The following is a 13574-nucleotide window of genomic DNA, read 5'->3' on the forward strand; positions in this document are numbered from 1 at the left end:
ACAGGTCATAAGCCCTTGTTCAATTAAAAACAAAAACATCTACCCTTGAGACTAATACTACATTATATGTTAAACAACTTGAATTTAAATAAAATCCTGAAAGAAAACAAAAACAAAAACAGTGGTATGGGACCTTTATACTTTAAATTCAGTCTTCATTGACTCTACCTAGTCTAACCTCGTATCTCTTTCCTTGATCATGCTGTTTACTATAATGCTGTGTCAATTCCCTGAATATTAGCATTCTTTAATGGAAAAAGGTGGGGGAGACACATTCTCTTCCAGTGGAATATCTTAAATTTATATATATTCTAGTGTGAACTCCTTCCCACCTCTCCTAATGAGAATCGCTGCAGAAAATGTTAGAGGTTTCTGAGGGGAGTACACTGAACACAGGTGTAATGAATAGTAGGGAAACTGTAGCTCGAAGTCATGGGCGGGACAGTTAAATGGGTTAAATCAAACAACCTGTTGATTTTATCAAAGCATTTGAACAGACAGCTTTTATTTGTATTTCAAAAGAGGTATAAACTGTCCTGACAACTTGCATGAGTCACATGGGATTAACATTTATGCCTCCAGAAGCAGGCGGGGCAACTGTGAAGTAATATGGACTTTTTAATTTCAGAAGTAGCTGCTTTCCCACTGTTAGGAAAGAGTAAGTGAATTGTTCAAGGGCCTCTGGGTGGCTCAGTTGGTAAAGCGTCTGCTGTAAGCTCAGGTCATGACCCCAGGGTCCTGGAATTGAGCCCCACGTAGGGCTCTTTGCTCGGCGCGGAGAGCCTTGCTTCTCCCTCTCCCTCTCGTTCTACCTGTTTGTGGTCTGTCAAATCAATATATAAATAATCTTAAAAAAAGAAAGTGAACTGTTCAGCCCCTTTTCTAACAAGTGACTCCTTGAAAGAGTGGTACAGATAAATATAAGTTTGGGCTGAGAGCAAGGCATGGCATGCAATGCAATAAAAATCTAGGACAGTCTGATGGTTGGGTAACTTCAATAATTTATTACTGACTGATATTCTAGTTTTCTTTTTCAAAGCCACTGTGAATGTGCTTGCAAGTAACTCCAAAAGCTAAGCTAAATCAAATGATATAAGAAAATGCATGTAAGAAATACCATGCAATGCTAACACAGAGTAAGCTGTCAACACATGGTGGTGATGGTTACTATTACTGTTGTTATTATTGACACTAAATGGAGAATTAGGAAGGAAGGGCAGTTTTACATACTTAATTTTGTATTTCAGATTGAAAAATTAATGTTTTAAAAAAGTAATGTTTATTAAATACTGGAGTGCAATAAAGAGTGGAGTGTAGTACAGTACAGTACTAGTACAGTCTTACCTACCCTAAAGTCATATACTAACGTAAGTATTCTTATGGAATGGCTAAACGAAAACTACATTTAACTTATTATCTCTCTCTTTCCCTACCCACAACAACAGTTTCGAACTATGCGCCCATGGAACACTACTTTCCGCAAAAATACAATTGATTAAAAGTTATTTCCCCCTGGGCTTTATAGGAAGAATTAAGTATCCTAAACTCGTTCAATATTTCTGTTCTTATTACTTTCTTAAATCTTTCATATTTGATATATCTTATCAAATAAGCACCCTGTCATCTGATATATATTTACTTTTTAAAAAATTTTTATTTTTTTAAAGATTTTATTTATTTGAGAGAGAGAGAGAGTGAGAAAGCACAAGAGAGCACAGAAGCCGCAGGATGGGGAGCAGCAAAGGGAGAAGGGGGCCAGTGCCGGGCTCCATCCCAGGATCCTGGAATCATGACCTGAGCTGAAGGCAGATGCTTAACTGAAAGAGCCACACAGGCGCCCCTCTGATACATATTTTAAAATTAAGTATATCAGTGTTTCACAGTATTCAGGGAATAGAAAAAAAAAATTCAAGGACTATTCTATTAACTTTTAAAACACTGAGCTTTACACTGCAAATTTAGTAGTTTTTAAAACTACATAAAGCATGATGAGTTTTTTTTAATTTTTAATGTGTCAGTATTATGACTCTAATAAGATTGTAAGCAGTGGGCCATGTTTTACACTTCTAATCTTTACAAATAAGAAAAACTCTTCGGTGGGTTTTTCCTTCTCTGTGGCTCCCTCTACTGTGTCTAGCTATCTTTCTAACTGCTCTTGGGTATGTATGTCTTTCTTTATCCTCTGTATATTATAAATATAAATCCAAGAGCACTCATTGTATGCTATGATTATTAAATTGATATGCTTCTTATTTTTCTCTGAAAATGGATAGAAATCCCTCCTCTTTTAAATTAAAACTACTTAATTAATTAGGTTACTTAAACTTATGTATGCACTTCTAAATTTTTCCTGAATCAGGGAGACTTCAAAGAAAAAGGCTTTACCAATATCTCTTCCCTGTAATTTATTGTATTAGCTTGATTATCAGTACTTTTCTTAGAAACAATGCAAAGCTGAACATCATTAAATATAAGCCTAAACCAGTTTCAACTTCTAAAATTATATTCAAAATTATCTAAAATTATAACCACATACTTGCTGTATTTCAAAGGAAACACAAAATTCAGTTGAATTTTGGACCTAGATATGATTTCTAGCTATTGGTATTTTAGGTCCCAGAAAGGAAAAAAATGAGATTGGGTTTGAAAGGCTGGAAGAATATATGAAGTAGGAAAAAAAAAAAAACAGAAGTGAGAGGGACATAAGAGAATTTTTATTTTATTTCCATGAATTCACATTGGACTAGCATGGCTAGATTAGTCGTCTAGGCTGAAGTCAGGAGGTCCTGCAAAATTTGAGCACTAGGTCTCAGCAAATGCTGTAATGTCAGGGCACGTACTCCCTCACCAAAGGGTTGAAGAACCAGGAAAGAGCTAACCTTACCTGAATGTTAATGATCAAATCTGTCAAGAGCATTTCCCTACCTACCTCTGAGAGAAAGCACACTGTGACAAATTCTGCATATGTGCTGAGTAGTGAATGTTCTGGACAATCCGGGGTTGGGCTTGCTAGGGGTGAAACTCAGAGGAGTTTTTTGCCACCACTAAATTTAAACTTACTAAAACTAGAGAGTACACCCCTGGCTAAACTTAGTTGTATCTTACATGAAAGAGAGAAAGCTACTCAGTAATTTTTTTAAATTAAATTATGAACTTGACTAAGCCATGCCAAATATCTATAAATACTTACAAGGAGTGTTTTAGTTTGTAAAGGGAGAAAGCTGACTTTTTAATTTCAATTTAATGGACACTATTAATAACACAGCTGATCTTAAATAAAATCACAAATGGTTTAATTATCCAAGGCCTAAGAGATCATCTTTCCCTCTTTGACATAATAACATATAAATAATAAATGTTTATAGAACCATACTGCTGAGTATTTATCAGGGAATTCTCTTAATGCTAAGGAAAGTTAATTCCACTGTGGCACATAACTTCCTGCTTGCCCATAATAAAACTATTCCATCATTAGATTTTAATACTAGTATTTTGACCAGTTAGTCATTCATTTTAGGGAGTTTTAGTATTATTATTACTATTTTTAAAAGATTTTATTTATTTATTTGACAGAGAGAGAGAGAGAGAGAGAGAGATCACAGGTAGGCAGGCAGAGAGAGGGGGGAAGGAGGCTCCCCGGGGAGCAGAGAGCCCAATGCAGAGCTCAATCCCAGGACCCTGAGATCCTGACCTGAGCCAAAGGCAGAGGCTTAACCCACTGAGCCACTCAGGTGCCACTAGGGAGTTTTAATTTAACAGGCTTTTTAAGGTCTAATTAACAGAAATTTATGTAACATTAATGGTCAGAAATTTTTTTTCTCACTGAAGTACATGGTATCTCGTGTCTTTAAGACAAAAGACTGAGACTAAGATGATTATTTTTATTCTATTGATTTTAGTTATTTAAATGATAATGGACTTTACTACTATCATCTGTAGAATGGATCAAAAATAGGAAAATCAGAGACTTAAGAATCAAGAACACAGTATCTTCCTCTGTAGAGGAACAAAATCATCTTTAATATAGATGGTTAGTATCTGGGGGGGAAATGCAGAAGGCGAGACAATCTATCTCAGTACTCAAAAACTCATCTTTAAGTTTATTGCTAAATATTTGATTTTATTAATATGAAAATCTACTCTGAAATGCCTGCCTTTTTAAAGATCAGTGTCATGACACAAATAAATGGAAACAAATATGATGAATTCAACTTTTAATTATAATGAGGAAATACACTGGTCACCTGTGGAATCATCAGGAGTCCATGGATGACTTCGAGTTGGCTTTTCTGAGGTTGGTCCTGAGGTAGTGATCATTCTGACGCTAGGACTGGATGACCTACTGCTTACCTATTGGAAGAAATGATAGGAGGAACAAAATGTGATTTTTATGTGAAAAAAAAAGAAGAGAAAATTTTTATTACAAAGCAAAGGACAGCCTTCCATTTCTATCACTAGAGGTCTTGAAATACTCTTGAAAAAAGTAAATAAATCCTCTAAGATTTTATACACACACACACACACACACACACGTCTGTACATATGTATATACACAAATACAAAATTTATATGCACTCATGCATAATACCTCTTAAAAATTGATGAGCTTTCAAGAAAGTAAGAGAAATGCTCTGAGACCAGTAATAAAGCAGGATCAGGAGTCCAGTAAGTGCTTAAACTGTTAGCTCTGTGAATTTCAAATGAACACCAATGACCTAAAACTTTTGTTTTGACTATGTTCTGCACTCAGAGGAAAGGCATTAAGTCTTAGGCCTTTGTAGGATGGGAATAAGACTGGAGAACTGCTGTGCTTAAAGCTAAAACCCAAGAAAGACTTCAGTTTTGGGGAAAAAGTGAACTAGGAATAAAGGTCTACCCTACAAAAGCAGAGAGCAAATAAATTTGTCTGTGTTGGGAGTGGCTCTGGGTGGAGGGGAGAAATGTATCCACTGTGAATTCATAAAATATTTACATAACTGCTGGACGATACAACAAATCCCAACCACATCAATCCCAAGCAGAAAAAAATAACAGAACTACAATAATGAATTAAACATGGGTCATATTATAGTCAATTCTAGAGAACAAAGAAAATAGAACATAGCAGAAAGTAGCTAAAGACAGATTATTCCCCAAACCATTCAGTTAGATTCTTAATAGCAAAAAGGAAGCCAGAAGAAAGTGGAGTATCTTTAAGCTGCTAAAAGAGAATAACTATTATCTTAGAATTGTTTGGCCAACAAAAACATAAAGAATGAGGTCAAAATAACATTCTTAGATAAAAATAGACTCTACCATCCATAGCTCTTTTTAAAAAATTTTTTAAACTTAAACAATTTTTTTCATCCATAAGCTCTTACAAAAATTTCTAAAGCACGTAGTTTAGGGTTAAGAAAAAGTTTTCCCTGACTGAAGGACCAAGTTGCAATCAGGAATACTGGTAAACATAAGGATGATTCTATGCACAGAAAATATTAAACAATGGGAACATGACTAATTTTAAAAATTACCAAGCAAACAGATAATAAGAGAGTACTAAAACTTGAATAAAAATAGCATAAGCAAGAGAAGGACTTATTTAAAAATCCTTATATTGTTGAAGATGAGGTAAAGATATTAACTTTAGTTTGAGTCTGAGTGTTAAAATTTCACAGGTAGTTACTAGAAGTAGAAGTATATGGGATCCCCAAATTAGAAAGACAAATAATGGGATGAGAAATATATTTGTTCAATCCAAAGGAAGGCAAAAAAAGGAGCAAAAAGGGAAATAAGAGAAAGCATAAGATTAAAAGGAACAAATCAATCAGTAACCGTAATATAAACGGATTAATTTCTTGAGTTAAGATATTTAAAAAATCAGACTGTCAGGATGGATTACATGCTCCTTATAAGAGACAGCTCTAATTCACAGGGTAGAGAAACCAGCAAGTTAAAGGATGAAAACAACAGGCAAACCTACCCAAAATAAAGTTATGTAGCTATATTAATATGAGAGAAAAGAGTTTAGAATTAAAAAAAATTACTAGAGAAAGAGATAACATGATTAGTGAGTCAATCATTATGTAACAACAATTCAAAATTTATATGCTCTACCTATTATAAGATATGCTGTATCTATACATAGCTTCCAAACAGCTACAGCAATAAAACTGCAAGGAGAAAGGGACATAATCACCACTACAGTGCAGTATTTTAATACTCCTTGGTAAATGATTTATAAAACCAGACCAAAAAATAAGATACACCACCAGTAAAACCTGAACTGCATTACTCTAAACGTATCAATGAACCCTATACCTAAAAACTGGAGAATATGCATTCTTTTTAAGTACCATAGAACATTTATGAAAACTGATCATGTACTAGCTATAAGGCAAATCTCAAAAAAAGTTAAAAAAATTTACTTTTGTATGACTCAAAGTTAACCTTAAAAATCTCATATATTTGGACACTTAAAAACACTTCTAAATAACTAACTGTTCAAAGAAACAACGTGGAAATGAGAAAGTATTTGAACTGATTTTTACCATGAAACACAGTAAAACCTGTGGGATGCAACTACAGAGGCACTTGGAGAAAAATACTCAATTCCAAATATTTAGATGAAAAAAATATAGAAGCAGTGACAGTTTATAAGCTAGAGATTTAACTTATAAAATTAGAAAAAGGGCGCCTGGGTGGCTCAGTGGGTTAAGCCGCTGCCTTCGGCTCAGGGTCCTGGGATTGAGTCCCACATCGGGCTCTCAACTCAGTGGGGAGCCTGCTTCCCTCTCCCTCTCTCTCTGCCTGCCTCTCTAACTACTCGTGATCTCTGTCAAATAAATAAATAAAACCTTAAAAAAAATTGGAAAAAGAACAAAGTCATCAGCCTCTCCTCAAAAATAACAAAATAAGAATGAGAGAATACTATAAATTGGTTAGTAAATTAAAAACAAAACAAAAAATTAAAAAAGTGAAATAGAGAAATTCTAAAAAATATATACATCACTGAAGTTTCTATACATTAGAGAAAACACCAACCTCAGAGGATTTTACAGTTGAGTTCTATCAAGCACTTACCATTGTGAAATTATTCTAGAAAAAAGAAACACTTCCTGACTCATTCTGTAAGGCAGTAAATCTGATTAAGAAATAAGGACAGAAAAAGAAAAACTACTAGGCAACTTTACTGATGAATATAGGGGCAAAAATCAAAGTCCTAAAAATTATATTAGCAAATGGAATTTGCCAGTATAAAAACAATAAAAATCATCTGAGAAGTTGAGGTTATCCTATAAATGCAAAGGTCACTTTGTGCTAGGAATTCTATTAATCCAATTCATATTATTAACAGATTAAAGGAGAAAAATCTCAACAGATGCATTAAAAAAGCATTTGACAAAATGTAACATTTTGTTAAATTTTTTTTAACAAACTTGAATTCTATTTAAGAGAAGATAGTTTCTTAACTAGAGAACTAGTATTTATAAAAAGTCTAGAAATGTGGCAGCACAGAAAATGGCATTGTAGGCTGGTGGATGACAGAAAGGTCACAGGCAAGGAGCACACACAGGCGGAGTCATGGGAATTGATCACGTTCCATTTCTTAAACTGGGTAGTGGATTCGTAAATGTTCATTTTATTATCAGACTTTATAACTTACATATTACATATACTCTTATCTATGTATTAATATTTCATATATTAAAAATTCTCAGAGGACATATGAGTTAAAATGGATTTTATAAGACTCTTTAAAAAAAAAAAGGTGTTTCAAATTTGTCAGAGAGAGAGAGAGAGAGCGAGCGCGAGCATGCACACACACAAGCAGATAGAGTGGCAGGCAGAGGTGGAGAGAGAAGCAGGCTCCCTGCCTAGCATGGAGCCCGATGTAGGACTCGATCCCAAGACCCTGGCTGGGATCATGACCTGAGCTCAAGGCAGCAGCTTAACTGAGCCACCCAGGCATCCCTATAAGACTCTTTTTCAAAAAAGCACCTTTTTTTCTTAAAAGTGTTACTGATACTCAAAAAAGAATATGGAGTTATACAAAGTAAAACATAAAAAGTACATAAATTCAAAAGAATCTTCAACAGAAACACTCAAAGATGGCATCAAGTAAAATGAGGGTAATACAATAGTTACAGAAAGTCCCCATGTGTAGAAATTAGCAGATGTGAATTCTAATTAAGGTACTAAGTCTAATTTAGTTTACTTTAAGAAGTCTTGTTTTCTTTATCTAGAGAGGGGTGGAGCTGGGTTAAAGATGTGGTAACTTTTAGTATTTCATCCACTGCTACAGTTCTATTATCCTAAGCCTTGAAAACTCACAACAGATTGAGGATACTAAAACTGTAAAAGGCACTTGTATAACAATTTTGGAAATAAATCACAAAATAATTCTGAAGAAAAGACTGATGGGATATTACTTTCATCTTGGGTACCTAAGAAATTGCTTCAGAAATTCCAAAAAAAGCTTTCTTATACCACAAACAATTTCCAACTCCTTATTAGACTGGTCTTTCCAAAACCTTAGTTTATGCATGTCATACTTACAGAGGTGCCCTGTGTATAACAACGCTCATTGTTTTTCTCTCCTTATTGCTAATTCTTCTTCATCTTTCAGGGCCCTGCTGAGATTCCCTTCAACATGTTATGTTCATTCTTGCTACATCCTTGGTTTTCTGAGCACAAAGCCAGATCCTCTGTTTGAAGACTACTTTATTCTAGCAGCATCTACAAATGTTCATTTACTGGTTGTGAATGGATCAATTCTGAAATTCCCACCTTGGCGTTCCTGCCCTCCATCAGCAGGTTTTACCTTACCTATCCGGATGATCTCTCCTCTGATAATTCCTTATGCCCCTCTTTCTCTTCCTGCTTTTAATCCTGACCCTATATTCATTTAAGGATTATATGGTTTAATGCAAAGAGCAAATATGACAAGTGAACTACATGAATCTGACATTTTATACATCAAAATAATTGAGTATCAGCAAGTTCACATGATTTAGTCTAATGCTTTGTGGAGACCTGGGTATAAATCTCAGTTCTGCCATCTGTGCCTATGTGAACTTGAATAAGCTGTCTTTTGGTGCCTTAAGCTCATTTATCAATTGTGGCTGAACAGTAGTAATAGTTAAGAAGTCAGGCACTGGAAACAATACAACCCAGAGTCTGAATCTCTGTCTGCTATTTATTAGCAGTGTGGCTTTACATAAGTTGTTTAATCTCTAAGCCTCAATAAGTAAAATGAGGACAGTGTTACCTGCCTCATCAGTTTGTAAAAAAATCAAATGAAATAAAGTATCTGAAGTATTTTTTGACACAATGAAAATGTTCACTAAGTGGCTGATTATTAGGTTGTAAATCTAAGATGGGAATATATGAATGAACTTGCAGCACCTAACAATTCTTTCTCAAGATTAAAATCACGGTTCTTTTTATAAAACACAGTGACTAAACCCTGTAACAAAGACACTTTTCTTCTTTGAATTTGGCTGTATTTATAGTGTGCTACTACATAAGCCTCAACTTGAGACTGAAATAGTTTATATTACTCTCAATGTTTGTTATTCCTCAAAAATATTATAATATACTAAGGGCTGAGATCATGTGTATTTGTATATTGTACTCCCCAGGATTTAGGAAATTACTGAATATATAATAACTACAAAATAAATACTCACTGAATAAAACGATAACATAAGCTCTTAGTACTCAGGTATAAGTCTGGTGCTTAGGCTTATTTACCTTTTGTGTATAAGAAAGAATATATACCAAAAAGAATCAGTGATGAAATTTGTTAACTCTTACTTTGGGATGCTGCTACCCTTGGTAAAAAAAAAGTACAGATACTATGACATTACTCCTGAGTCCTTTAAACCTTCTTCTTCTTCTGTTTTTTTTTTTTTTTTTTTTTTTTTTTTTTAAAGAGAGGGAGGGAGGAAGGGAGAGAGGGAGTGGGAGAGAGAATCTTAAGCAGGCTCTATGCCTAACTTGGAGCCTGATATGGGGCTTGATCTCACAACTCTGAGATCATGACCTGAGCTGAAATCAAGAGTCAGATGTTTAACCAACTAAGCCACCGAGATGCTCAAAGGCTAATATTTTAAAGTTTCAAAACTAGTTTTTCCTGAAAACTACAGGAAAAGCCATCATGAGCTAAATTTACATCCATAAATTAACTAAGTAAGTCTTCATACTTCAATAAATTGGTTTTTCAATGAGTAACAATATGCTAAAACGTTCATATAAAAAAACTAAAGAAATATTTAAAAATAAGCCATATTTCTTGAACATCTGAAAAATATAAGGTAATAAATAAGAGGATCACGTAATATTTGACAATTAAAAAATCAAACTAGTTTATGGGTTAAATTTATGTTGCTACTTGCAAACTACTAAGAGAGAAGTTTTAGTTTATAGTAGCTACTAAAAAAATCATTGGTCAAATTCTTATGTTCATGTATGCTTTCAAATTATTAAAACTCATTTGGGTTGCCTCTTTCTTCAAGATATTTATAAAACTTTATTTTATTCCTACACAAATTGTAAAAAGTTTAAGAGAGATGGAAAAACTTGACTTACCACAAGGTTGGATGTGAAAGTGGTTACAAGAGTACAAAAATGCCACACTAAAATTTAAGGCAGATACAAAGCCAAATTTAAACCAGAGGGCAAATTACCATTGGTAGCCATGAAACAGGATTGGACTTTGCCCAGAACTTTATCTCAATATTTATAAAAAGGAATTTGGGAGTTATTTTACAGACAAAAATAAAGCTTTGCTTTTTATGTTTCACCTGAATGACTGGGAAAATATTTTCATAAGTAAAAAATTTATGGCCAGTGCTACCATTTAGACTGACATTTAAAAGCTATTTTAAACTTTCAGTTGCTAAAATTATATAAGCATAAAGCACAGAAATTAATGATTTATATGATAATTTTGCTGAAGTAACATCTGAATAATATAAACATTAAAAAGAAACGGGTATCAAATTAGTGATGTGCATTTACATGGGGACTTCCTCCATTATGACAGTCACAGATAACTCAATTAAATCTATACACAACAGGTAATACTGAAAACATTCTTTCTAATCTGAAGGTATATGATCAATCTAATTCTAGCTTCACTATAGTTCATTATAAGGAAATTTTAGAATTTTATTATTCTTATATGGTCTTTAAATTCTCCAAAAGAAAGGTATACTATGAACCAGGAATTATTTAAAACTATTATGTAAACCTCTGACTTAGAGCTTCAACAGAAAATTATCTATACTGAAGGAGGTGCAGACTGAAGACAGATAGAAGTAGTAGTATAATAAATGATATTCCTTAAATAAATAACTGATATGTGATAAAAGGCCTTTAATGCTAATACTTTCTATGATCCCTAACACAAACTTCTCCTATAATACAGAAAAAACTGAATGCCAATGGGACTATCTCTTTCCCAGTGCTATTTTTGTTTTCTGGATAGTAATGTATTATAATGAGAGCAAGGAAATAATAATAACCTTGGTACATACACTATGGGGAGGCAGGTGTACATTATTAAGCATCTACAGTGTGTCTGGTACTTTTACACATTATAAGAACCCCAAGGAGTGGGTGTTATGATCTCCACTGGTATATATGATTGCTGAAGCTCAGGGAAATTAAAGAACCTACCTAGAGTCACACATCTGACTAAGGAAAGTAGATTCTAAGTCCATTAAAAATATAGTAGGCCTGGGGATAAAAATATATGTTTATAAAAAATAAAAAATTAAAGAAAATATATAGTAGGCCTAACTCTTTAAACAATCATCATCGCATCATCTATCTTGCGGTTGTGATTTTCACTGACTGCTATCCCCCCCAAGAGACATCCTGAAAACAGATCTATCTATCTATCTATCTATATATATACACACACTCCAGAAGGATTATGCAGACATACACAAAAATATGTAATTTTGGTGAAATTTAAGAAAGGCTCACCCAGATATATAAAAAGGAAATCTGTGCAGCCATCTCAGGAAATTTATTATCAAGGTAAATTAGCCTTGCTCAGTAATATGATACAGCTAAAACTCCTCATCATTAAAAACTATTTAAATAATTAATGATGATGTACACTATCATCTTGAAATCAAAGAAATCTAGGAGTACTTTAGCATGCAATACATTCAGTTTTACATGCAACACAGAATGACAAGAGTGTGTCTGTTTTGGAATCAGATCTGGATTCATAAGTTGGCTATAGCAATTACTGGCAGTACAAGGGAAGACATTTTGGAAAGTTTCTCTAACCCTCAGTTTATTCATCTGCAAAATGAGGAAAATAAAAGTACCAAATTTACAGGGTTATGATTTAAATAACATACAATATTGGGACGCCTGGGTAGCTCAGTTGGTTAAATGTCTGCCCTCAGCTCAGATTAAGATCCCAGGGTCCTGGGATGAGGCCCCTGGTTGGGCCCCCTGCTCAGTGGGGAGTCTGCTTCTCCTAATTCTGCCCCTTCTCCCGTTCATGTTCCCCCCCACACTCTCTAATGAATAAATAAAAATCTTTTAAAAAAATTAGAAAGGGGCACCTGGGTGGCTCAGTGGGTTAAGCCTCTGCCTTCAGCCCAGGTCATGATCTCAGGGTTCTGGGATCTAGCCCTGCATCAGGCTCTCTGCTCAGTGGGGAGTCTAGTTCCCCCCTCCCACCCCCCGTTCCTGCCTGCTGCTCTCCCCACTTGTGATCTTTCTTCCTCTGTCAAATAAATATTTAAAAAAAAAAAAACCTAAAAAATAAAGGCCTGACCCGCACAAAGTTGGTGCACAAAAATATTACTGCATTTCTCTAAGTGATCTGGGTGTAAGTCTGCTGTGCTCAAATACATTAGGGGGCTGGGCACTGTCAATACTCTGTAGGCAGAGACCACCAGGGACATACCCACAGTGGGATGAGATGAGTTTAACACTCATTGCAGCGAAGCAGAGTGCTTACTGTGGGATAATGTGGGGTATCTCTGAAAGGACTGCAGAACTTAAAGATTCGGGGCTTTCGATGAGTGATTTTGGAGCAGTTCTAAGGAAGGAGGGGTGAACTCTAGATCAGCTACTGCCAGAAAGCAGAGGCAATTCTCCAGGGAAGTTAGACTAGAATGAGGATAAAGCTGCAGCTGGTAAAGAAGCACAGTCACTCGCATCAGCTGGGAGACAGCAATGTCTGGTATTTTGTGTGTGGCACAGTGACCTTGTTTTTGTCTATGCTGAGACACTAAAAAGTGTTGTTGTTTTGTCTTACCTTATCATAGTCTCAGTATAATCTTGTCTATTGGTGTTCTGAGACATTGTTTATGCCCAGCTTCTTTTTTTTTTTTTTTTTTTTTTTTTTTTTTTTAAAGATTTTATTTATTTATTTGACAGAGAGAGATCACAAGTAGACAGAGAGGCAGGCAGAGAGAGAAAGAGAGGAGGAAGCAGGCCCCCTGCTGAGCAGAGAGCCCGATGCGGGACTCGATCCCAGGACCCTGAGATCATGACCTGAGCCGAAGGCAGCGGCTCAATCCACTGAGCCACCCAGGCGCCCCTATGCCCAGCTTCTAACA

General features: G+C 35.0%; 1 protein-coding gene across 4 annotated transcripts in view; it reads right to left on the reverse strand.

Annotated features, from left to right (window-relative positions):
• Positions 1-13574, reverse strand: part of MAP3K7 (mitogen-activated protein kinase kinase kinase 7) — a 76693-nt gene that overhangs the window by 8099 nt on the left and 55020 nt on the right. For all 4 annotated transcript variants that reach the window (XR_200542.3, XR_006607894.1, XM_004766891.3 and 1 more), the window contains one exon: positions 4245-4350. Coding sequence is in view for 2 of the 4 variants with exons in the window: in XM_004766891.3 (XP_004766948.1) it covers positions 4245-4350 (106 nt within the window). In the remaining 2 variants the exon portion in view is untranslated. The remainder of the gene's footprint in view (positions 1-4244; positions 4351-13574) is intronic.

Source organism: Mustela putorius, unplaced genomic scaffold (genome assembly GCF_011764305.1).
Source record: "Mustela putorius furo isolate JIRA1106 unplaced genomic scaffold, ASM1176430v1.1 tig00000759_pilon_pilon_pilon, whole genome shotgun sequence".
NCBI lineage: Eukaryota > Metazoa > Chordata > Mammalia > Carnivora > Mustelidae > Mustela > Mustela putorius.